At 41.4% G+C, this 26782-nt stretch overlaps 2 protein-coding genes across 8 annotated transcripts in view; one reads left to right on the forward strand and one right to left on the reverse strand.

Moving 5' to 3' along the window:
- The first annotated feature begins 1930 nt into the window (after positions 1-1930).
- On the forward strand, positions 1931-17317 carry Slc17a4 (solute carrier family 17 member 4). Of its 2 annotated transcripts, XM_076939248.1 has the most exons (12): positions 1931-2053; positions 6022-6132; positions 8218-8417; positions 9440-9673; positions 9760-9847; positions 10263-10349; positions 11808-11926; positions 12045-12206; positions 13114-13246; positions 13320-13467; positions 14633-14723; positions 16246-17317. In XM_076939248.1, the coding sequence occupies exons 2-12, from the start codon at positions 6051-6053 to the stop codon at positions 16378-16380; spliced, it is 1479 nt and encodes a 492-aa protein (XP_076795363.1). In that variant the 5' UTR covers positions 1931-2053; positions 6022-6050; the 3' UTR covers positions 16381-17317. The 2 variants fall into 2 exon arrangements, with proteins under 2 accessions (XP_076795363.1, XP_076795364.1); XM_076939249.1 differs by lacking the exon at positions 9440-9673.
- Positions 16247-26782, reverse strand: part of Slc17a1 (solute carrier family 17 member 1) — a 42079-nt gene continuing 31543 nt past the window's right edge. For all 6 annotated transcript variants that reach the window (XM_076939255.1, XM_076939252.1, XM_076939253.1 and 3 more), the window contains 2 exons: positions 25139-25275; positions 16247-21435 (listed from right to left, as the gene is read on the reverse strand). In XM_076939255.1, coding sequence (XP_076795370.1) covers positions 25141-25275 — 135 coding nt within the window. In that variant the 3' untranslated portion in view covers positions 16247-21435; positions 25139-25140. The remainder of the gene's footprint in view (positions 21436-25138; positions 25276-26782) is intronic.

Here is a 26782-nt window from a genome sequence, read left to right on the forward strand (position 1 = left end):
TCTTCTCAGTTCCCCCTCACTCTGTCCTCTCCCCAGCATAAAACTGTTGCTCTTTGCTTCTTGTGAGACTGATCTGAAGGACCCACTCCTTCCTGGGTTACTGGGGCAGGAGTCAAGCCTTGTTATTGCATGATTAAATTTGTGTTAATGTTTACGGTATGTTTTTATTATAAGCATTTCTTATAGTGTTCATTTTTCTTTTAAATAAGCTAAGGTATTGAGGCCCATTTGATTTCCAGATGAATAGTTTTTAGATTCTTCTGGTTGCCCTGGTAGAAGGACTGACTGTCCACCCCATAGCCAGCAACTCTTTCTTCATGCCAGCTCTGTTACTTTGAATACCCTCAAAAAACACTTGCGAAGGTAAAACACCAGCCACAGTTGCCAGCTGCTCAGACATAATCCTAACATTTCCCAGGCTGTTTCAGAAGCTTTTCACCAGCCAGAGGGGAAGTCGTTCCCCTGCTGACCACAAAGAGATGTATGGTTGGCTCCTACAGTCCTCTACTTGCAGAAGCCCCTCTAGAAGATAAAAGTGTGGTTCATTAGGAAGAAGCATTGTTTGGCGGGTAGACAGGGCAGATTCCTGGCTGTACCTTGTTCTGTCTAGATTAACAGGCTATTTGGTTCACTTTGTCGAGATCTGTTGGGAGACAAGATCCTGAAGTAGCAACATGAGGCTCCAGCCTAAGGTAGAACTTCTTTCAGGTGATCTATTCTCACCCGTGCTTGATTGCTATCACTGTAGAGCAGGATGAATTGGTAACAGGAAGAAAGGGTGAGGAGGCAGGGGGCTTGAGGATGACAGTTGCAATTGTGGATCAATCAGCAACACTGGTTACAGTGGAGGCGGCAAAGGCAGCAGCGATGGTGGGGCAGAGAATATGAAAACTATGAAGAGCTGAAGATAGGAAAATGAAGAAGTCATCAGGAGAGTTCCAGAGACCTACCAAAGGGTCTCAGATGCCACAGGTCTATTAACTGTAAAAGAGTCAGTCAACGGCTTGGAATCCTGTATGGTGCAACATCTATCATCATAGGTCCTGAGGAACTGATGCCTGTATAAGAGCTGCAACATTAGAAGATGTTGCTGGCTCTGTTGTGTCCACTGCTGTTGGAAGCTGGGGGCTGTAGTAGCTGTCAAATGCTGAGACCAGCCGGGCGGTGGTGGCGCACGCCTTTAATCCCAGCACTTGGGAGGCAGAGGCAGGAGGATTTCTGAGTTCGAGGCCAGCCTGGTCTACAGAGTGAGTTCCAGGACAGCCAAGGCCATACAGAGAAATCCTGTCTCGAAAAACCAAAAAAAAAAAAAAAAAAAAAAAAAAAAAAAAAAAAAAAAAATGCTGAGACCACTAGATTAATCCCAGAGCAGTAAGCCTCTGACCCAAGAATATGTTAAGCTTTAAGTATCTGTTTTCTATGAGGTCAGTATGCCTATAGCCACCCTCGGTATAAAATTGGTTCTATTAAACATGGATATGGTGGAAAAGGGCCACATAAGAGACAAGATGTAACCCTATCCATGAAGACTATAATACCGCTGAGACCATAGGTGGTCATGATGCCATCAGTGAGCTGCTCAGAGGGTTGACCTGATAATGTGGCAGGGAAAGATATGTGCTAATGTGCTCAATAACTTCAATTGTATCCATGAGATCCACATGGTGGAAGGAAAGAACCCACTCTTGAAAGTTGTCCTCTGACCTTAACAGATGAATACTTACCCACACACATACATACATACATAATTGCGGAAAATGTGAACTTTAAAAATGAGGCAGGCAGGATATCAGGACCCACAGAGAATCAGGGAAGATGGATGTGAATCCAGATGAACTTAAAGTATGAGGAAGATTGAGTGGACTTGGTCAGGTCATCAATTAAATAATAAAACAAAGTTAAAAATTAAATGGTTGCGCCAATAAAACCCTCCGTTTGGTAAGATAAAGGCTAAAGGCCCTGAGTAATAATTTACTCCTAAGGGTTAGACAGCTGTAGAAAGCTGAGAAACCGATAGGATCGCAGCCAGGACCCAGCTCTCCGCCTTGCTCAGGTTTGCTTTCAAGCTCTTGCTCTGGTTTTGATGGTGTGGGAACAGACATTTTCCTGTTGAGATTATAGGTGGTGCATAAAACTAGGTTTCTTTGGGGAGATGGTTCTGAAAAGTGAGACAGGATGCTGCTTTTTCCTAAAACAAACAAGGTCCTCAGGAACTCCAGAAAGGGAGGGAGGGAAGAGGGAAGGAGACAGACATGGAGGAGGGAGACAAAAGCCAGTAGTGAGGGGGTGAGGATAGGAAAAGAAGGAAAAGGGCGTGAGAACACTGTCTGAAGCACCTAGAAAGGAACTGCAGTGGTAAACTCTGGGCTTGCATTTCTAAGGGTCACTGATGCTGGAAAATTGCACAAAGCACTCATGCATTTAACTTGCTTTTGTGAGATACACTAATTTGAAGAAATAGCACTAACCAAACAGACTGAGGCAAAAAAAAAAAATCCTGATATCTTAAAGAATATTTTTAACAGGCTTCAAAGATCAAATTAAGAGTAAACATGGAATCATGGAATTTTCATGGGAGAATGGGGACCAAAGTAAAGAACACCCCATATGGCTTTATGCAGTGGTTCAGAGTGCTCTTTTCTTTTGCTGTTGTGTTCCTATGAGAGGACTTCCCTCTCAGCTCAGAGACAGCTAGTTGATACCCAGCAGACTGGGTGGCTAGACTAGGCAAAGCATATGCCATCTCTGTCAGCGTTAGCCCCTTAGTCGTTATCATCCATCATCTTCTGCTTCCTTCCCAGCTAGGCCATTCTTGCTTTTTTTTTTTTTTTTTTTTTTTTTTGCTTTTTTTTTTTTTCTTATCATAGTGTACCCTGTGACTCACCAGAGCATGTGTCTTGCATGCTGTAGTCATGTTTCTTGCCCTTCATCAGCCTTGCCCGACCCTCTTTGTCTAACTGACAAACTCCAGTTACCTCACACATTTAAGAGAATCCATGATCAGGAGTAAGTTCTTCTGTTTAAGTAGATGCAGAGCAGCTAGGGAGAGCAAACCTTCAGTCATGCTGGAGAAAGCCGTGGAAGCAAGCATTCCATTTATTTATTGCACATATATTTACTAGGTCAGTGAATGAGCCAGAGGTCGGTGAACTGAGGCATTGCATCACTGGAAGCCAGAAAGTCTGTAAAGCCAGAAAGGAAAAAGTTGCCCTGAATTCTGTCTTCAGTTCCATGAGTGATAGACTCTCCTGTTCAACCAGTCTCTCAAAGGTGTTAACAAGAGTCAGCAAATGGTTTTAGGTTTCCAGCAGAATGCTTAGGTTTGACCCACTTGATTCTGGCAGCCAGAGTTGGTTTGTATTTAAGTTGTTTGTCAGTTTACTTCTGAATTCTGATGCAGCCTGGCGTGCAGGCTTGCAGATGGTATAAGCTGGAATCTTGTCTGTATCTGTTACAGCTTTAGTAGTGACATACTTGGACCTTAGGTAACATTTGCATAGACGGTGAAACACAAATCTGATCCATGCCACACATTTTCTTGAATATGAACATGTTTCATATTCCCTAGAGAGAAGAATGGTTTTGCTTCACTAGAAGCTCTGTCCATCACACTTCCCTTTACATCTGCTTGGCCTCTCAACTTACTGGAGCTGATGCTCAGGTAGTAAAATGGCTGTTGTTAGACTCTAGATAATCCCAATCTCATAGGCAATAGGCCTAATACAATGGAGAACACAAAGAGCCAAACTTTGTCTAAAAATAAAGCTTCTCCCAATTCCAGGCTAGACCCTGGAGCAAAGGGACCATTTGGGTAGCCCCTTGTTCCCTTTCTCTGTTTGCCACTCCCTCTCCTCTCATCCTAACTGAAGCTTCTAATTCTCCCAGGGCTGGGCTAGGGCAGTAGAGGCTGATGTGAGTCAGGCAGTATCTGTTTGGCTGGGTGGGTCGCCCTGCTGCATTCTTTGAATATCCCGCTGAGGACTTCAGTGTCTTTCCCCGATGGCTAACTCATGTCTTTTCATTCTTTCCTCTGCTGCTGAGCATCTTTTAGTCTACCTGTGCTCTGTGGTCACATGATCCCTTCTAGACAATGCTCTTGGGCATATTTTAGAAAGTTGTATCTTTGATGTCACTCAAGTCATCCACATGTGGTTGACATGGAATGTGTAGGTCTTTGCCCCAGCATTTTTTGCACCTGCTACTGTGCGGGCATCACAAGCTTTCAATGGGTACTTCCTTCCCCTGTCTGTGATACATACTCACAGTTACAGCTTGTGATTCAAAGACATATGAACTTACTAGTTCCCTTTTCTCTGTCTCTCTGCCATTCTGCCTCCACCCATCACCACTAACAAACTCTACGGGGCAGGAAGTGCAGTTGCTAGTTTTTTTTTTTTTTTTTTTATTAACATTTGATCAATCGTTTATAGACATGTACTTGGATTGAAGAAAACTTTATCAATTTCAAGTCTCATCTACATGGGGAGAGGCTTTGCCAATTTCCCATGAGTCTGAGGCCTTGGCTCTTGTCCTGGCTGTGCCATGTCAACAATCCACACTCATTCAGGACTTCATTCATTGTGGGCTTCCTCTGCTCCCTACAGGGTAGGTTTAGAGGTGTAACCTTGCTGGAGAAAGTATGTTACTGAGGGCAAGCTTTAAGGTTTCAAGACCATGTTCCGCTTTTGGTTTGCACTCTCTGCCTGATGCTTGCAGGTCAAAATCTGAGCCCTCAGCTTCCTGTCTCTGCTGTCATGCCTTTGTTCCACCATTGTCGATTCTCATCATCTAGAATTGCAAACTCAAATAAACAGTTTTTCTCGATAAGTTGCTCTAGTTATGTTTGTCAGCAGAACAGTAGAACATTAATTAATGCAGCATGTTTTGCTTGGCCAGTAGTTATTGCAGCTTGAAGAATTTACAGCTGGGTAAGGTCGATGATCACTTTCCTCCTCTGGTAGTGTGCATAGAGCCATCCAGAACTCTGAAACCCAAACCAGGCCTGTTGTAAGAATGTGATCACTAAGCCATCTCTCTAGGCCATCTTTAATCACTTTAAGCATGTTTGTATAATGTCTTTATGAGTCTAGTATATTGGAGGTACTTTACATCCATGCATTAAGTCTGAGGATGTGGCTTAAATGGGCTTCTCTGGATGTTTATCATTTTGAACCTCAAGCCCATATCAAGTGGAGTTTCACCTGTAGTAATTTGCTGTGATCTGTGTCTATCCAAAGAACCTAGCTTAAAATCCTTGATTTTTTCACTAGAGGAGCTAGAGTTCTCAATCCTCAATCTAAAGATAGAACAAATTCAAAGCCCCGCTTCTCCAGGAATTTTCAGAGTCTCTGTTTTTAAATTACAGGTTGGAAATAGTGTAGATAAAGACATTTATTACAGTGAGCAGAGATTCTTCAAATTTGGGGCCTTTGGGGCTCCTAGCTGTGTTAGGATCTTCCTCATAATCTCATCCCTGGCATGGACCAGCTTTCATCCTTTATAGTCACTGGGCCCCACCCCTACACCACTGAGACAGACCTTGACTCCATGCCCCACCCTTACATCACAGAAGATTTAGTGTATGACTCTGACTTTTCATTGCATGCATGGATGTAGCTCTCTAGCTTTGGAGCAATTGCCAAAATGGACAATTGTCTGCAATATTTTTCCTAGTTTAAGTGTTTTTAAGGGATAGTTTCCACCACCCCAGAAAATTTAACCTGTTGAAATCTTTCAGATGAAATTTCAAGTGAGTGGTTTAATTTTCATGTCCAGCTGTTACAAGTACCAGTCTAAAGCAGGGAACACAGAGGCACAGAAAGAATCACATAATTGATCGAGGCATTCCAGGCTAGATTCCCTCGTTTCAAAGATACAGCTATTAAGATCTGGGATAAGTATATCTTTCCCAAGGCCTCATATTTTGTTACTAACAAAGCTAAAAATGGGAACTACATCAAATAAAATGTGGGATGCTTTTCTGTCTATGATTGCTTTTACATGCTTTTACTTTGTAAGTAGATGCTGGACCTTAGGAAGAGAAAGTCAAGATGTCTACTGGAGCAGACCTCAAGGCGAGAGAGGGAGGCATTCCCAATGACAACATGACCCAAGAAAAATCCTCCAAGAAAGGTAAAATCACACATGGAACTCTGGTTATGAGAAAAATAGAAGACACGTCACCCCAGCTTCCTCTCCCTTGATATAAAGCATTTTATAACGGCTGCCAATAGCCAACAGTGCCAGGTAGTGATGAAGCAGTTTTACTTTTAATTATTTCAGTCCTCAGAGGAAATCTTGAAGGCACAGGTAAGAATCATGACAACTCCAAGAAGATAGATAAACAAAAATAAAACAATTCATTCATAAAAATCAAATGACTAACAAACCCAAACCAGCCTCACAGCAGATTCTGGATAGGAAACTGAGCCTGGCCTTTGGCTTTTTCTCTAGGGCTGGAGTCTATTATTCTCTAAATTGTTTCAAGTCATTGTCTAGATGGAAAACTTAGAACTTTTCCCCCACAAAGCTAGGAAGGAAAGAATAATAAACATGTACATGGACTACAAATTCACCTTAATTACATATGCTAAATAAAATTCTAGCTAAAGTGTTTTGTCATTAGAAACAGCCTGTGACTAAGAGGAGACTGTTCCAAGAATGCAAGGGAGTTGAGTGTTAGCAAGCACCATCATAAGGCATCACAGGAACCCTTCAGCTCTCCTCAGAGTACCTGCAGGCAGGCTCTTGTACAACCCTTGTGAAGTGCAGAAGCTGTGGGCACTGTGGAGACTTGCTGTTAGTAGAGCATCTAGGATGGAGATGCAGGTGACCGATTCCAAGATTAAAAAACCCATGAGCACTAACACAGGTGTAGGATAGTGTAGGGTAGTTGACATGCATGTCATGTGCACAGGAAGTGACATGAAGGATTGTTTCCAGTGAATTTTGATCTAGCAGAGTTGCTCCTTTCACTGTGCTGCTGGACAAAATGAAAGGATGATATGAATACTGCAACCAATAAACTGAATTGTCTTTCCCCATGATCTGTACATAAATGTGTATGGACCATATGTCTGTCTGTCTATCTTCTATCTAATCAAAGCCCCAGGGGAAGAAGAAGCATGAAAATAACGCACCGAGTATGGTCATACTTGTAGGCCCAACACTTGGAAGGCTGAAGTTGTAGGATCTTGACTTTGAGGATAGCCTAGGCTGTGTAATGAAACCCTGTCTCAACAAACAAATGATAAACAAACAAATAAACATGGTGATAGTAAAATTAATTTAGTTACATAAGCAACACAAACTACTTGATAAAACGTAGATGGGACTTAACTAATGAGTTCAGTTTTATGTTGGGGCAGAGAAAAGACTTAATCTATGGATGAAACCTGGAGAAGACAGCCTGGTCATTCTGTTTAATGGAATATAATGTAAAAAAGAACAATGACTGATGCTACCATAAGTTTTTTTTTTTCCAGATGGAGGAAGGAGACTTTTCAAAGTTAAGTGGTCCTAGACTTAGGCCAAAGGTGATATCTGTTAATTTTTTAATTTAACAGGTAAATCTCCACACACAGGCTCCTAACTATTCCAGGCTCACCTGCTCTCTGGCTGAAGCCAGGAAGCTCTCCACTCAGAGTTTGAACATGGTGACCATATTTTACCTCAGGATTTCTCTGCCTGTTAGTTGTGGTCACATTAAAGTGATTGGACACAGGCAAGCGTTATGCAAGCCTAAATTACAGTGTTAAGATGAAGACGACACACATCTTTAACCTAACACTAGCCTGCCACTCAAACTCCGACCAAGTTAAATATCCTATTGCTAGTTATAAGTGACAATGAGTCATTTCAAACCCTCCTGAGCACTCAAGCATGCATGCATGCACATGCTCGTGCACACATGCATGTGCACGCAAGCAGTCTCAGCTTCCTGACAGTTCTTGTTCTAAATCTGTTCTTGCCCTGGATGACTCATCCCAAAGCCCCCCAAATCCCATCTCTGTGGCTGGCTTCCCATACAGTCTTCAAGGCTTTACTTCCAAGGGAAGTAGCACTCCCTCTTGAGAGAATGAAGCCTCCCATAGAACAGTGTGTGGTCTCCCTATAATCCTGAGATTCAAGAGACACCAGTCTTTCGTGTCCTCCAGACTTAGAAAGTATAGAAAGAAAGAAAGCTGACTGTATAAGCTTTATTCCTTCTCCTTTCAGGCTTCTGCTCACTGCGGCATTGTCTGGCCTTCATCTTGCATCTCTGTAATTTCTCTATTTATACCCAACAAATGAACTTGAGCATTGCCATAACAGCTATGGTGAACACCACAGTAGCATCCAGCCAGCTCAATGCTTCCACAGAAAGACCTACCACCGACTCCCAAGATTTCTGGAACGAAACACTACAGGAATCTAAGGTAGTGGTCTGTTTTGTGAGATTCTGAATGATTTCTTTGATTTGAGGGCCATCTTATGAGCAAAAGAAATCCTTTAGCATGAGAACATAAATACATATCTGAGGGAACTTTCATCTCTCTCTACTTAGTGTCTGTGAGTGAAACCATGGCTAAGTCAGAATGAAGCATGGTTAATCATTCAGTAAAATTAAATTATCCTATCAGGATGCAAAACCTTATAGAATTACAAAACCAGCTTCCCAGATTGTCTTCTTTCCCTTCCACATACTGCTCAATATTTCGGCTATGTTTCTTTCTTTATGAGCTTTTCCTTCCATTTGTATCTATCTATAATATGTACAATATATATGTATCTATCTATAATATATAAGGTATAATTCATATAGACCCTATGTGTATATGATGTATATGTGTATGCATGTGTGTATACACACATACACAAACACACACATATATATGCATATATACATGCATATATACATATATACATACACACATACATACACACACATATATACACACACACACCTATATATGTCTTGCCCTTCTGAGACAGGGAGTTTTTACAACTGTCTTCAAATTCATTATTCTCCTGCTTCAGCCTCCTGGGATTCTATGCATATATCACCACATCCATCATGGGTTCCCTTATTTTAATTGATCAATTACTTGAGTCAGGGTGATAAGAAAGAATATGATGTTCGTGTACTTAGGGTTTTGGGTTTTTTGTTTGTTTGTTTGTTTTTCGCTTATGAAACTGGTAGATTGGACAGATTGAAGAGAGGTTAAAATGAACTTCGAATTGCTTTTTGTGTTCCAAGTGAATTTTGTGTCTCACTTTGAATAGTCAACAGCTGAGCCAGGTGTGAGGCACAGCTATAATCTCAGGACTCTGGAAGTGGACACAGAAGGACTAAAAGATCAAGGTCAGCCTGAGCTGATGAGAACATGTCTCAAAAACAAAATGGAAATGAAACATGTCACCTGTGTATCCAAATAATAAGGACCCTTTTGTCCCCTAGGCCCCTGTTTATGACTGGACACCTGAGATCCAGGGAATCCTCCTCAGCTCCCTCAATTATGGATCATTCTTAGCTCCAATCCCCACTGGCTATGTGGCTGGAGTATTTGGAGCCAAGTATGTGGTTGGTTTGGGCTTGTTAATTTCTTCAGTCCTGACTCTCTTCATTCCACTGGCAGCTGATGCTGGAGTAGCCTTGCTTATTGTCCTTCGGGTCATCCAAGGCATGGCTCAGGTATCAAGATCTTTACCAAGTATAACTGGCATAAACCTATGTTTTAGAATGATCTGATATCTCTAAGAGTGGAAAATTTCCCCCAGGTTATGGTATTAACAGGTCAGTACTCAATGTGGGCCAGATGGGCTCCCCCACTGGAAAGGAGTCAACTCACCACCATCGCTGGATCAGGTAACTGGGATATATATTCATATGTACTGTCCAAGAGAATACTCATAAATGGCCTATTGTGAGAATGAAAGCCTGTATCCTAGTTTCTCCTCACTTCATAATCTATGCTTTTAAGAACTAGAAGCTCTTTTGTGATTAGAACAACATGATAATAATGCACCAACAAATATTTGATTTTTTGCATACATTCATTTATTTTACCCTCACAGGAACCTTATAGATCATCTAAGGAGTAAGGACATAGTGTACAGAATCCGAGACATCATACAGTCCTTGAGTGAGAAAGCAGTGCCTGTATTTTGGTAGTCTGTATCCAAGCTCATAGTCTGAGTCACTGTTGCTCAACTCTGTAGGAAGCACATTGATTCCCAAGACCAGCTCTCTTACCCATAGTATCATTGTATCTTTTGTTCAGGGTCAATGCTTGGGACCTTCCTTGTCCTTATTGCTGGTGGTCTTCTTTGTCAGGCCCTAGGATGGCCTTATATATTCTACATCTTTGGTGAGTTTGTTTTTTTCTAAAATCTCAAAATGTTTCTCTATGACAGATGAATGTGTCTCTGGTTACTGATATTCTAATAAATAGTATTTATGTGAAGTTGGCAATTAGTCAAAGTGTAAATCTTGCTAACTTATAAAAGAACATTTAAATTTTAGTATTCTTGGAGCTGAAAATATGGCTTAGCACTTAGGTGTACTTGCTGCTCTTACAGAAGATCCAGGTTCAATTCACAGCCCTACAAGCCAGCTCAAAACCATCTGGAACGCTAATCTTAGGAGTTTCCAATGTCCTCCTCTGATCTCCAAAAGTCCATATACACATATGCAGACAAAACACGCATATGTATGTATATATATACATATACATATACATATACATATACATATACATATACATATACATATACATATACATATATCAAACCTGAAAAAAGAAACTAATATGATTTTTAGTAGTCCAGATAAATAGCTGAGGAACATTATGGCTTTAAGGACATCAGCATATGCCTGTCTGAGATAGAGCTATGGCTCAGTTGGTAAAGTGATTGCCATGTAGGCACAAGGAACCAAGTCTGATTCCCAGAACCCATGTGAAACATTTTGGTATCAAGGTGAATATTTGTAATCTTAGCATTGGGGAGCAGAGACAGGCAGGATCCCACACTTGTTGCCATCCAGTCTATCCTCCTTGGTAAGTCTCTTGGAAATGCTGTGTCCAAAGACCAGGTGGATGACCCCCAAGGGATGACAGTCAAGTTTAATGAGCCACATTGCCACTTGGTACAAATGATGTTGAGTTCTCCAACACTGTACTAAGGGATATATTAGATCAATTTTGTTTGATGATGATTGATTTTATTCTATGTGTAGAAATGGCCTAGGTAATGAATTGCACATAAAACAAGAAAGATAAAAGAAAAGCAGGAAAGGGTTCAATGAAAAAGAGAATTTTGCAGTACAAGCAGCTGGAAGAGTGCAGGCTGGTGCTTAGCCACGAAGTGGAAGCATACCAAAGCATAAAGCCATGTGTGGATCCTTAGTGTAACAGTGTGTGTGTGTGTGTGTGTGTGTGTGTGTGTGTGTGTTAAAGTCTCTGTGAACTCAGAGGGTTGAAGCAGGTGCTATTCTTCCTGAAGTCCCATTGAACACCTGGGGGCCCTCTATTCTCTGTTTCTTTCATTTGCCATAAACGATGTATTCACTGGAGCACGTTCCTCCTAGAGGACAATGAACAAAGGCAGTGTCTCTTAATGCCTCAACTGGCAGCTGTTCTAGGGCATGTCAAAGGCGAGTTGTAGGAGCAAGACCAAAGTCAAGAGCTGAGAAATACCCCCACTTATGACAGGCGATTGAGGGTGAAAGCAAGATAACAGTGCTGGTCATTTTGTCAGCCATAGGAATCATCAAACTGAAAGGAAACACCGATTGGTCTAAGTGCTGCCTGGGACTTCTATCCTAGGTGGAATTGGCTGTACCTGTTGCCTGCTCTGGTTTCCTCTCGTATATGATAACCCACAGAATCACCCCTTTATCAGCACTGGTGAGAAGAGATACATCATGTGTTCATTGGCTCAAGAGGTACACTGAGGAATTTTTGTGTAAATTCCCTACCCCTGGGCATCTCCGAGACAGAGTGTAGCAGGGGAGCTCCTTTCTTGTGATGGAGGGGATAATCACATGATTTTTTTTCTCTTAGGATTGCTCTCTGGGCTGGTCTCTTCCCATTAAAGCCATGGTGAAATCTCTCCCACTTTGGGCCATTGTAGTTTCTTATTTCTGTGAATACTGGCTGTTGTCCACAATAATGGCATATACACCCACATACATCAGCTCTGTACTTCAAGCAAACCTCCGAGATGTGAGTACAAAGAAAGTTGACCAAGCTATTGCATTTCTCTATCTGATCTCACTCATGGCCACAGGGTGGGGAAGTAGGCCAGGACCCCTCCTAAGAAATGCCAATAGCTTGGATTCACATTGACCTCAGTGTGGTCCACTTGGCACTTGGGCAGAGATATGGTTTCAAGTCAGGAATCGTGGTGTCATGCTTTTTCAAAGTCTTATGAGAAAGTTTATACTTAATGAAGTCATCATTTATAACCAGATGCTCTAATAGCAGCATAAAAGTTTTTAAAAGATTAATAAATTCTGTTACAAAGATGATGTTATTAGATTTCTCTTTTCTTTCCTTGATTTTTTTTTCTGAGACAGGGTTTTACTAAGTAGTCTTGGCTTGCCTGGATTCACTATGTAGCTGAGGCAGGTCTTCTTACCCCCACCTCCCCTACTATGGGGATTACAGGTATGTACCACTAAGCATAGATCATAAAGTTTAAAAGAACTATTTCTAAGTGATCTTCATATATAGGAAGAGAGCATTTGTCATTTTCTTTTATTAAAAATTAATGAAGTCAGGTGTGGTGATACATGCCTTTAATCCCAGCACTAGGGAGCCAGAGGCTGTAGGATATGATGTGTGAGTTTGAGCCAACCTCCTCTATATAGTGAATTCTGGGTCAGGTAGGGTTACAGAGTGAGAGTTTCTGTAAAAAAAAAAAAAAATTAAGATCGTGATTGAGTTATGTGCTTATTTTCTGTTAAGAATTAAATTCAAATTAAAATTGTAGTAACAGAGATTTAATTTACATTGAAAGTGATATGTATATAATGCAAAACCACAGACATGGGCCATCCATCCAGGATCAGTCAGGTCCAAGATGGGGATGTGCTGAGGACACTTGTATTTACCTGTCTCCAATCTCCAGAGTGGAATCCTGTCAGCCCTACCATTCGTGTTTGGCTGTATCTGCATTATCCTTGGGGGTCTCCTGGCAGATTTTCTCCTCTCCCGGAAAATCCTCCAACTTGTAACTATCAGGAAGCTCTTCACTGCCATAGGTAAGGTCCTGGCTGGCTACTATGGTTGTGGGAGCTCGGGAGCCACTTCTTTATGTCTTTTGTTCTGCTGCAGGGGTCCTTGTCTCATCTGGGATCCTCGTGCCCCTGCCTTGGGTTAGATCCAGCCGCAGCACCACAATGGCCTTCTTGGTACTATCTTCTGTTTTTGCCAGCCTGTGTGATTCAGGAGCCCTCATTAACTTTTTGGATATAGCTCCACGGTAAGAACCCTTTTGCCTCATCTGCATAGCTCAGTTTAAGTCCAGGAACCTTACCTATCCTTGCTCTGATACAAAAGTAAAGGGTAGTATATGCATCAGGTCATGGGATAGTAACATCAGGGCTACATCTCCATAAGTTCTGGAAGAGACCCTGGGCTAGTTGGAATTGTGAATGGAGCTGATCCTAGATGAAACAAGAGCAGTCTGTGGCCATGCAAACACTTCACATGTCACATGTCAGTCTTTGCCAAGGAATGTAGCAGGTCCATTGGTTTGGCCACTGAAAGGTCTCAAGAGTTCCCATCATGGAGGCCTATGTGAGGCTTAAATAAAGAGAAAACAGGGTTGGGAGGGATGTCTCAGTCAGTAAATGCTTGCCAGGCAAGCACGTGCAGTTGAGTTATACCCCTAGAACCCACATTACAAGATGATAAGAGAACATAAGATAAGTCAGGTGTAATGGCTCGTGCTTGTAATATCAGTGCTGTGAAGGGGACAATAGGCAGAGAGCCCTGTGGTTTGCTTGCAGCCTGTCTAGCCTACTGGGCAATTTCCAGGCTAGTGAAAGACACTAATTCTAAGAGAAATGTGGATGACATTGGAAGAATGACACCCAAAGTTGTCTTCTGGATTCCATGTGCAGCACACATATATTCATGCATACTGGCACATATATATGAACACATATATATCTATAAAAAATAAAGGAAAAAGAAACATTATTAGGAGAAAAAAATCATTATGTCTGGTGCAAGTCACGCCAGAAAGAACTGAGAGCAGACAGAAACCTCCCAGAGTCTAACTCAGGCAACAAGACATACTTCATTTTCTCATGATGGGCCACTGAGACATGTGGGAAATAGGCTGGTCTCAGAGGGCAAGCATCTTGTCACATGAAGGTCTTCAATGAATAAGGAGGAGACTTTTGCATTCCTAGACAGAGCTACAAGATTGGACTCAATAGTAAGAACCAAGAAATTGACATATTAGCATAGGCTATCCCCTGAAAGGCTGAGCCTGTGGCACAGTATTATAAGGATGTAATGTTAGCAATTTTGTTCAGGTTTAATGTTCACCACCCTAGTGATCTCAAGAGAAGAGCATAGAGATAGGACAGGGCAACTAAGATGAACCCTTGGTTCACATGTAGCTACTCCCTTCCCAGGTATGCTGGCTTTCTCAAAGGACTATTGCAAGTCTTTTCTTACCTAGCTGGAGGCATAGCTCCCACTGTTGCTGGATTTTTCATCAGTCAGGTAAGGCCAAACATCATAAGAAATATTAATAAAAGAAACTGATGGTGTGGTTAGTAGAAGCCAGTCTAAGGTACTGTTAATTCCTTGGTGAGGAAAAAAACCAAAGCTCATGAGTCTGGAGCCCCCAACATGCCTTCATCCCCATCTCTACTTGTAGGGAAATTCCATATTCTGTGGAGGTGGTATGTGAGAGAACACTCGGTGTAGAGAGTTTATGGTTTGTGAATTCATACAAGATGAGCATCTCATATTAAAATCCAGAGTTCCCAGTAATATTCATGGCATCTCTTCTTTAGTAATCATCTGATCATCCGTCGTGGTTTACCTCAGACTGAGGGGGCTCAAGATTTCTGACAGGTTTTTAGTGCTAATATCTTGACTGCTCTGGGCAAACAAGGATGGAGTAGTTTTTCTATCCAGGAAGCGAATAGGTTTTTGGAGATTGATGTGCAAACTGTTTAATGAATGGCAGAGTGAAAGGCTCCCTGCGCCTAACACCCATGTTTCCACATGTTCGCTCTGCCATTCATGAAACATTTGCTCAGAGAAGAAGCTCCTGGGAGCCTGGTGCTGGGATGCTGTTCTTTCAGTCTGAAACCTTCCATCCGGGAAGAGGCACTTTGATATAGTTACAGTGTACAAGGCAAGGTGGCACCTGTTTATTATTCTGGCACCTGTGAGGCCAGTGTGGTCACATTGTTAGAGTCTGCCTCACAAACAAATCCTTGAAAGAAGAGAAGGTAAAAATAAATAATTAAACCTGAAGACTTGAACATAGGCTAAGAATTATATAGATATAAATTTCACATGGGAAAAAAGATGTCTGTGTTAGTTATGAAAATCTCATTTTTAACTTACCCATGACTATGTGTCAGTAACTCAGGGAAAAGATAGGAGATTAATGAAGAAAGGATTTTTGTTTTAGTGAAATCAAGTCCTCTCTTGCTTTCAAAGCTTCCATTCCCTTCTAGTCTCTGAAAGCACGCTGTCACGGATTGGTTAAAAGGTAATTCTCATATAGACCTTGCTTCTCTTGCCACTTAATTGACTGATCAGTTCACTCATTCAACAAACTATTAAATATTAGCCTGTACTAAACCAATTGCTTTAGCAAACACACAAAAGTCTCCCAGCCATACCCCATGAAATCTATATTGAAAAAAGAAAATTGACAGAGAACTAAAGTGAATTATAGATGTATTATTCTGAGAGAAGAGAGTAGGAAACATGGCCGATTTTTTTTAGGGTGTGGTCAAAGAAGAATCTTTGAAAAGGTGACATTAAGCAAGCTCTAGGAAAAAAGTGAGGAGTGACCCAAATGATGGGAAGTGCCTTCTAGCAGAGGGAAGAGGGGGTATGCAGGGCTGGCGTGGGACATGCAGCAGTCTGTTCCAGGAGCAAGATAGGAGCCATGTAGGTTGAGCTGAGTTAGAAGGAGCATCAAGGCACTAAGCCACAACTGTTCTGAACAAAGGGACAAGAAGTAAACCACCATTACTAACAGGTAGCTTCCTGCCTCCAGGATTCAGAGTTTGGCTGGAGAAACGTCTTCTTACTTGCAGCTGCTATTGATGTAGTAGGCCTGCTCTTCTACCTCATCTTCAGCCGAGCAGAGGTACAGGACTGGGCTAAGGAACCGACATTAACCCATCTCTGAGCAAAGTAAGCGATGCGTAAAAAGGCCTGCTTTTGTGCCCACTGGACACCTAAAACCATCTGACTGGAAGAGTCTTCATTTCCAGGATCATTTAAGAGACCCTGACTATGTGATACTACAGGTATTTTTTTTCCTATGCCTGGAGGTTTCACAAAGGAAAACTTATAACTGTGTGCTCCTGAAATCATAGGTGTGTCTGAGGTTCTACAAATCTATACTTTCCCCTGTTGTCACGGTAAAAGCATCAGAGACTAGAGAACAATTTTCCACCAAAGCTAAAGAGGAAGCCAGAAGTCCAGGAGTGATGAGTGGGAATCAAGGAGAATGGTACCATGAACTCTGTAAGCTGTCAGCAAAGAGAACTGACAGCCTGGAAAGCAGGATGTTTGTGAGTTGAAGCTCTGCGCCAGGAGGCCACTCCTGCCAAGCGAGGGGGTTAAAGAGTCACTGTATCTCTTGGTGTGTGTGGGATGTCTTACTGAAAACACACAGGATAAAGAGCAACAAAGAATTAATCCATCATGGAAAAAAGGAATGAACTTTCTTTGACAAATACAAATGGGGTTGTAGAATCCAACCATTCTAGACAACTTTCTGCATGTGGATCTTGGCTTTGAATCAAAACCTCTTCTGCAATATGGACACCACTCAGACACTCTCTGGAGTCCACTGTTCATCCACAGCTTCCTTCCTCCCGATCACTTTAACCTGGGTCCCTCATCTGTATGTAGATCCGTGCAGATCCCTTATATCTTAGTCTTAGTGAGCCTTGTGTGTCTCTGATCTCCTCATGTACTGCTTTGCAGCGTAAGTCTCATCATGGATGCCCTTTGCCTGCTTCTCTGACTCTTATGATCTCAGCCATTGTTCAGTGGGCCCCATTTGTTGTAAAATGTCTCCTAAAAATATATGTGAGATGCGTGTTTGCTTCACTTCATTTCAAATGTCTCTTTTCATTAAGAATCCACATGGGTGACACCGGAACAAGAAAAGAGAACAGAAGTGCTCAAACACTAAATGAATATTAATGAATACATTAGTGTGTATGGAGACGTGCCAGACATCACAATCACGAACAGCTTGTAGTAGATCACTATCACAGGAAGATATATGACTTTAATAAAAGTACCACGAGGGAATGCAAAGTGATAGCGGTGGAATATGGAATAAGGAGGGGCATATCTTACTAAAATAAGGAAGTACCATGCTCTAATTTAAGAGCGGACACCATTACACAGCATCAATTGAGCTGGTATATTTGAAGGTCACTTCACGTAGGAGACTGATGCTAGGAATGTCCTAAGAAGACCCTCTGAGGAGATCTGCAGCATATGAAAAGGTTTGATGGCATGAAAGAAAAAGTGAATAAGAACAGAATGGTCTACAAGAGGTCATGGAAGTATTGAGGTCAAGAACACACAGGGCATTGTGGACCCAGTGAAATAAGAGTGTTAGTCTTTACGTTGAAATCTATGGAGGTATTTTCATGGAAAGGGACACAATCAGGTTCTGATTTTTAGTGGTCACACGGCATAAGAAAGTTGGTTAGGCGGTTCCAGTACAATCCAGGGAGTGCTGGTCCATTGCATGGGGTTGGGGGAGGTGGTAAGAGATAAGCAAGGCAATAGCCTGGCTACATTAATACTCTACGAGAGCATGGTTGATGTCCACAGCATCAGTTCTATTTTGGTTTGGTTTGGTTTGGTGTTAGAACAATTGGGATGCTTGTCACAATGATAGTAATACACTCAATGAAGACCACAAATAGAAACATGGACACAAGGTTTGGATGACACTTGTCACATCTGGGGCCCAGTTATGAATTTGGGAATAATTTAAATATAGGTCATAATTGAAATTTTCAGTATGAATGAGAGTGCCTGGGTAGACAGTATGACATAAGAAGAGAAAGTCTATGACTACTCTTTCAGGATTCCCAGTGTTCAATAGTCAGCTACATTGTGATTAGAGAAAGAGAGGGAGGTAGGTGTGGGAAAGGATAGAGGGAAAAAGGAGGGAGGAAGCAAAGTATAGAAGTAAAACCAAGAGATTAGCATTAAGATGGAGACCTAGAAAGAATGCATTACAAAAAGGAGTGAACAGTCAGTATGGCACCAATCTTCAGAGGTCAGGCTGATGGGAAGAAAGCAGAGTGAGGAGAAGGGAGTCCACTCCTGAGACTTTGGAGGCAAACGAGTGGGAGGAAAAGATGAGAGGATGCCAGATCGGACACAGTGTAGAACAAGCTTGTTGAAGACCCCAAGGAAGAGCTAGCTGAGAGATGACAGTGGCATAAGCGGAAGCATCAACAATGAATGCAAAATTCCTGGGGAAGAGGTGAGAAAGGAGTGGTGTGACCCAAAGTCTAGCTAGGAAGATAAGGAGGATGGAATGAAGGAGGCCTTGCCTTTTCACTGACAGTCCAAGGTCACATTCATATTTGCTAGTGAGAAATCCAAGGTGGGTTTCATTCTTAGTATCTTTTTTTTTTTTTCTACTTGAAAGTACAGAGGATGCCTAAGTGGTTTGTGGGTAAGACAAAAGCTACACTGTTCTTATTCGACAGGCAAAAAGAGACATGGAAGAGATGCCCTGCATGTGGCCAGCCAAGGTCTTTGCCTCCCCTACAACACCTGGAATACCCACATTCTTCCTCTTCTGGCCCATTACGGCGGTTCCCACTACTCAGCCTGAATGTAAACCCAGAAAGTTCAGAAGCCAGGGCATGCATTATTTGAGACATCTTTAGCAAAGTGTGAGATTCTGTTTACAATAAATGCCAATAAATGTTTGATAAGCCCCTTATTGGAGAAGTTCTGGGATGGTATAAAGACCAGTTGGGGCTTCAAAAGGAATGGGAAAGAGTCCTAGTTTCTTTCCTGTTCCTGTGACAAATACTATGACCAAAGCAAGTTTTGGGAAGAATGTATTTATTTGATTTACATTTCTAGGTTATAGCCCATCATTGAGGGGAGTCAGGGCAGGAACTCAAGCAGGCACATGAAGCAGAACACACAGAGAAATGCCTTTGCCAGTTCAGTTGACAGCTCAGACTTCCTGGCTAGTTTACAAGTTCATATTTTGCTAGTTTTCCTATACAGCCCAGGACCATCTGCTTCTGGGTGGTGCTGACCACAATGGGCTGGACTCTCTTGCACCAGTTAAAAATCAGCCAATCCCCCATAGACATGACATAGGCCAATCTAATTTATCAATACTTTGAGATTCCCTTCACAGGTGGCTCTAGGCTATGTCAAGTTGACAGTTAAAGTTAATAAGGACAAAAGAAAAAGAAACCAATTTTGTAGAAACCCTGGTAATTAAGGTTGCAGTCTACCATGTCCGGATAGTTCCTCTGCGCTTGGAGCAAAATAGAGGACTCTCCTTATCAGCAGGGCTTCCTCTTCTTTGACCTTGTCGGGGGAGCACAATCCCTCATACCCTCTCCATGGGAATGGTCGAGTAGATCTTGGCAGACCTACACGTTCAACTTCTCTTTCCCAGATAAGAATCCACCTGGAAAGTACCTGGGATTTCCGGAATGTTTCTCCATGCAAATGAAGCATTCCTAGTACTTCAAACTCTAACCAATGATGATTTTACAAGTGTTCTGAAAACTCCTTCCCACTTTCCAAGTTTCATATCTAGTCCTTGTCTATCCTGAATAAAGTATATGCATATAAGTCCAACCCGAATAAAGATGTGTGCACAAGCTAAGGCAGTTTAAGAGAGCTGTTTCCTTAAAACCCTTAGAGAAGGCCTTTTCCTCACCAGCACTCTCTCCCAGAGGGACCAGGATCCTGCAGACCCCACCCATTCCAGACTCCACTTCATCCCTCCAGCCTGGGGTGTAGGGGCACCAAAAGACCATAAGGGAGAAAGCAGCACATCAGAACCACAGCTGGTTCCCAAGATGCATACCACAAATTTTGCCCCAAATTTATATGCATTGATTTCAAAGCCCACAGGCTCTTTCTTATGGTATCAAGAACTTAGGGGTGACACCATCATTCTCTTTGGCAATCCTGGAATTGACCCAAGTCTCATTAAGGTACAGAGTAAGCTATCCATGGCCTTCATTAATCTATCTTTTCCCCTCCCATGACTCTTGCATTTCTTTTTATTGTTGTTGTTGTTTCTTTTTTCTTTTTTGAAATTTGCTTATTTTTATTTTATGCATACAAGGGTTTTGCCTGAATGCATATCTAGGCACCATGTGTTTGTAGTGCCCATTAAGGGCCAGTAGATGAATGATGGTTGTTAGTTGCCAGGTTCATGCTGGGAATCAAACCTAGACTCTCTGAAAGAGCAGTCAGTCTTTTTAACTTTGCCAGTTCCTCCCTATTTTTTGTTTGTTAATCAATCATCTTTAGGACCTACATAGAACAAGTTTGATTTCTCCCTGAGCCTATCAAAGAAGAAACTGATTTTTTAAAATATTTTTTTCCAACTGGGCCATTCTGAAAGAATACAAATAATTTGAGATTCTTCAAATGGTTCTCATATTTACAACAAAGAGGAGTAAATGTTGAAGATCATTTTTAAAAAATGGGAAAAAGTAACCAAACAAACCACAAACCAAAATGCTTCTTCCTGAAGTTGTAGAGTAAAATTTTGTCTTATATTTGTTTATTGGATCATAGAGGAATACAGATAAATAAATCCCCCTTCAAAGTCAAAAGTATAACTTGTTACCTACAATACACAGTGCAAAAAGAATCACTCAGATGAAAGTGGGTGAGACTGACCCGTCAGGAGCATCATGCTACTCTTCTCCAGGTGTTTGTGACTCTCCCAGGACCTTCAGTTCCATGCAGGTTCCTCTTCCTTTCAATAAGGAAGCTGACCTTACACTTCTCAGGTGCTCATTTTTTTTTTTTTTTTACTAACTTTTGTAGAAAAAGGAAACAAAACACATAGAGATGTCACTCGAGAGTCCTTGAACCCAGAGAGTGCTCCAACACTTCAAAGACATTAGTGTAGGCTAGAAGATTTTTCTCAAGTTGTCTTTCTTGTCCAATGAGAGGTTATCAATGCCATTTTCACATGTCTTCCCTGCAGACATAAAAATAAATATATGTGCCAGGTGTTCACTTACCACCTTTCTCTGCCCCGCCCCGCCCTGCCCCAGGAAATGTATGTAAAACTATCTGAGCTACTGTAGCGTTTTGTAGGTTCACTCTCAGGTACTACTTCACTCTCAGGTTCAATCTCAGTACTGAGGATACTCAGTACTATGTGTGGAGGCTGCATCCCGAAAACAAACCAACCAAATTAAAAACCCACTGTGGCCGTCAGAGTTGGCATCCCTGTAGTTTGATATTGCTGCTCTCAAAAACAGCACATTGCATTCATCGTAATAATAGATACATTCTCTCTGTCCCCAAATTCCAGTTCTTAATAAACTAATTTGTTCTTAAGAAAATGAAAATAAAACCTTTCTTGGTGATTCTCACTGAAGCACCGTCTGCCCTTTCTGAGAACCATCACTGCCACCTATAGGGGTTGAAGGGTTGCTATCTGACAGTCTAGGATGAGTTTGGCCTTTGCCCGTAAGTAGGCATCCATATCGGCAACACTGTATTCATGCATCTTCTCCAGAACCTGGAAAGAGGTTGCAGGCAGGATGCAAAACCAGTGTACACAGGGTGCTAATTGGAGCAAGAGTGAAGAAAGCACACATTCTGTTCTGTTTTGTTTTTGCGGTTGGGTTTTTCCGCTTGGTTAACTTGATTTTGTGTTTGTTATTTTGAGACAGGGTTTTACTGTGTAATCCTAGCTGGCCTAGAACTCACTATAGAAACAGCCTGAGCTCAAACTCAGAGATACGCTGGCCTCTGCCTCCTGAGTGTTAGGATTAAAGGTGTATGTCATTGTGTCCAGCCCTGTTCTAGTCTTCTTTAAATTAATTTTATTTATTTTTAACTTAAAGATTTCATTGTACATATTCAATGTATACTTATGTATCACTATGCTACATAAGAACGGCTGCCCATAAGCAAGTAACGAGCATTGTGTGCATCTCCTCCATGCCTGCATCTCCTCTACTTTGTCCTCCTCTTTCCCAGTTTGTCCTCATTGTTTCCCTAGATGGCTGTGCTAGAATTTTCATGGCCTCTGTACAGATATGATTTTATATATCTGTATGCCTTTCTTTTCCATTTAGACATTTTTAGTCTTGTGTGCATGTGTATTTAAGTTTTACATGTCAATTATACATTGCCTAATGCCTGTCTAACAGCACCTTGTAGGCAGGACAGAGCATTCATTTGCTGCGATGATTGCCATGCATTGTATCTAGGGAGGGGAAATGCTGCAGGTATGGGAACACCTTTCAACAACGTTGTTACTGCCTTGACCATGGATTTTTGTCTAAGAAGTTTACCTCTGTTCTCCTACTGTGAAGTGGTCTATTTGTGGCAACATGGTGAGTCCTTGCATAATAGACTGAACTGACATTGTAATGGTGCCTTGGGTGTAGTGGGGGAACACATAGCAGACATATAACCTCAAAGTGAAGCTCTGAGAGAGTTGAGGTACAGAAAGGCTTTGCAACAACTTGAAAATGCCTGCTTTTGCCTGAAGGTCTGAACGATAAAATTGTGCCTGTCCTTAAATCTGGTTATAGAGGCACTTTCATGAAACCCAAGCACTCAGAAGTGGAGGTAGAAAACTCATGAGCTTCAGGCTAGCATGGGCTACATAGAAAGTTCAAGGGTAGTCTAAACTATACTTACTGAGATATTATATTTAAAAAAAAGAAAATGTGGGCGTTAGTGCATGCACGCACACACAGAGTAACTTCCACAAAACCCAAAAATATACCCCTCAAGCCAAGCCCAACCAACAAAGTACCAAATCAGAGATCTTTTCTCTTGTCCCTTGCGTTCAGTTTTGTACTAAAGGTTCTGTTTTTTTGTTTTGTTTTGTTTTAGTTTTTCGAGACAGGGTTTCTCTGTATAGCCTTGGCTGACCTGGAACTCACTATGTAGACCAGGCTGGCCTCGAACTCAGAAATCCGCCTGCCTCTGCCTCCCAAGTGCTGGGATTAAAGGCGTGCGCTACCACCGCCCGGCTTTACTAAAGGTTCTAAGCAGAGCAATTAGAGAAGAGGAAGAAAAAAAAAAGGTTATCCAGATTGGAAACTGAAGAAATTTTTTTTATATTCATAGATAGCAAAATAATTTAACTAGAAGTTTGACAATATCCACCACAAACTAGTAGAATAAACTTAATAAAACCATAGGGCAGGAAATGTACAAAAGTTAATTGTACTCCTATTGTCTTTAATATAAACATTAAACTGAGAAAACAATTCCATTTAAAATGGCATTTAAAAATCAGGCACAGTGATGTACATTAGTGATGTCAGTGCCTGAGAGGCTGAGGCACAAGAATCTCATGTTCCAGGCTGGTCTGCCTGGACTCCACAGTGATCTTGAGGCCCTCCCACCACCACACACTGGATCAAGTTCTTACACAGGAATTCTTGGGTAACACACTCAGACCAAAGTGCATTCACATCAATGGCAGAAAAGACAGTCGAGCAGCGGCTCGGACATACCATTGGCTTATCAGCAACTGCATCTCCCCTCCAAGCAAGCAGCCAAGAGCAGCAACAAAACCTCTTTGATTCCATATTTCTTTCCAAGAGTAATTGTCTATTCTGACTGTTATATTTCCTTATATCATATTCTCTCCTTCCTTCCTTCCTTCCTTCCTTCCTTCCTTCCTTCCTTCTTTTCTACTGATAAAATGAACAACAGAAAACTACAGAGAACAAATACTTGGCTCAAGGGTTTGCAAGCCAAGAGCCTGAGTTTGATCCCCTGAAACTATGAAAGAATGCACACTATTGAGACATAACTTGAACACTAGGGAAGCAGAGACAGGAAGATCAGTGGGCCTGATTGGTCAGCCAGCAGACTCTATTGTACTGAAAGCCAATAAGAGATCTTGTCTCAAAAGAGGTGGGCAGCATGAGGATGACATTCCAGGTTGTCTTTGGCTTCCATATACACAGGCATCTGTGTGCACAGAAGCCCAGACACACATGTGCACTCACTTTTCCCAGGCATTAAAAAAAATAAAAAGCAGGCTCACAGTCTTTTTGTCTCCCTTTCTGTGAAACACTGATAGATGATGGTAGTTATTGCAACGGCCTCTTGATTCAATGGGGCTCAAAACCAGGGCTATTTCACAACTGTAAATTCTAATCCACGAGTCATTTCTTCTCCTGGTTATTCACTGTTCATAGTTTATATGGAAAGCAGAGTACCAGATTCTCTCCCTTAGCCGACCTCTTCTCTTTATCCTTCATTCAAAAGCTGTTTTAGCCTGGATCACCTTTATGATATAGCTCTTGCCTATCCCAGTGGTGGGTTTTAGATACCATGTAATTTAAGTCCTAGAGAGCACTTTGCAGAAATACTATTTCCTTCACCACAACACTCCACATTTCCTAACCCTTATTCTATGTTCCTGGAGAGTATTCCTCATTTCTCTTGCATCTTTCTTCACTGTTCATTTTTCAAGCTCAGTTTCCCAAATTTATATAGCAACTCTGATGTCTCCCCAGAATTCCAGAGCAGGCTACCACTGGGTAGTGGTGTCAGCATTACTGTTTCAGATTTAGCGTGCTCCCCGGCCCCCAGCCTGTGGCTCTGACTGCTCTCCATCTCAACAATTCATCTTCCGCTGCTCTAGTCCCTCCCACATCTTCAGTTTCAACACTGTCCTTAATCTGATACTGTCTCACCTTCACAGCCGTGTGGTCTTTGTTTCTTTAGCCCAGTCCTGAATTTCTCCTTTAGCAAATAGAAGGTAGAAAGCCAGGCATGTCACGTTAATGCCTGCCATCAAGAAGAAGATTTTATGCCAAGCATATTCTGGATCCTGAGGGATTAAGATACAAAGTAAGTATGAGTGACTGATCTTGATCTTCTGTCTTATAACACTTAAAATATAGCATTAAAATAATATGTAGAGTCAACACAGGTCACTCAAGCATTCAAAAACTTATAAATAACCAAGAAATTAATCATTTCACTCTACATAAGTAATTGCTTTTGTCTTTCTATACATACAATTCTGTTTTTTACCAGCTTGCTTGCTTCTCTCTCTCTCTCTCTCTCTCTCTCTCTCTCTCTCTCTCTCTCTCTCTCTCTCTCTCTTCTTTCTGTTGTTGTTATTTTGTTTTTGAGTCACACTTTCTCTGTGTATCCCTGGATGTCTTGGAACTTGTTCTATAGACCAGGCTGGCCTCAAGCTCATTTATCTGCTTGCCAGCCGCTGTCTTCCAAGCACTGAGATTAAAAGTGTGCCAACACTATCTGACAATATATCAGTTTCTTATAATTCATGTATCTTTTTTCTCATGATTTATTTTTTTAAACTTCCTTTCTCTTTCGAGATATCTTACATAGACAACAGTATGCTGTATCACATAAGCATGTATAGACAGGTATGTAGAGAGAAAGTATGTTTTCAAATGCAGTTGTCAGATTTAAATAATTTTCTATGCTCCATAGCTTTTATTTTTATCCAAAGTATATGCAGTAATTATTATTTTGCTATAATGCCTCTCATGTAGTTTTATATTTACCAGGGCAGTATTCTGATACAATTAAGGGAACATGTTCCAGGTTTTCTTCTTCAAGGCATTGGTGGTGTTGGATGTTGGCACACACCTGACATCTCAGCATTGATGAGGCAGAGGAAGGCAGAGAGATGCAAGGAAGAGGCCAGCATAGAATACATAGTGAGTTCCAGGTCAGCCAGGCCCACACAGTGAGGTTCTGTCTCAAACAAAACCCCCAAAACAAAACAAAACAACCCCCCCCCCCAAACTCCCCAGTTATTCTTGGCCCTTTAGGAACACACACATGCCAATTGTATAAAAACACTATAATTTCCCACAAAAAAATAATTTAAAGTTTTGACTGGAATTATATTGAACCAGCAGCTCTTATAACAGAATTAGATTGTATTCTTATAACAGAATACAATCTCAAGTCTTTTAACGTAAGAAAATGGTGTATCTTGCCATTTATTAATTTTTAAAAATTTTCTGTAAAAACTAGCCCCTGGTTTTCTCCGTAGATATGTAAATAATTCATTAAATATATTCTTAAATATATGATTTTTATTTTAGAGCTAAAAATAATATACTAAAATTATGTTGTGTTATTTATGCAGATATTTAGAAAACAATCCATACAGATTTACGCTATTTACATATTTATACTGTCGTCAGGAACCAGGTCACCTCCACCTCGATGTATTTCGGTTTACTTCCTTGAGGCTCACCTGAGTCTCAGCACTCCTGAAGACCCCACATTTGGGTTGGCATTTTCTGCCACCCAAATGACCGAAGGCAGATTTTGAGGATTGGCTATTTTTT

Source organism: Arvicanthis niloticus, chromosome 8 (genome assembly GCF_011762505.2).
Source record: "Arvicanthis niloticus isolate mArvNil1 chromosome 8, mArvNil1.pat.X, whole genome shotgun sequence".
NCBI classification, from domain to species: Eukaryota; Metazoa; Chordata; class Mammalia; order Rodentia; family Muridae; genus Arvicanthis; species Arvicanthis niloticus.

Excerpts from the sequence above, each read along its gene's own strand:
- Slc17a4 (XM_076939248.1), top strand. The coding sequence starts at position 6,051 with ATGTCTACTGGAGCAGACCTCAAGGCGAGAGAGGGAGGCATTCCCAAT. Across the intron at positions 12,207-13,113 it reads TTCAAGCAAACCTCCGAGAT|AGTGGAATCCTGTCAGCCCT; the intron begins GTGAGTACAAAG and ends TCCAATCTCCAG. Across the intron at positions 13,247-13,319 it reads GAAGCTCTTCACTGCCATAG|GGGTCCTTGTCTCATCTGGG; the intron begins GTAAGGTCCTGG and ends GTTCTGCTGCAG.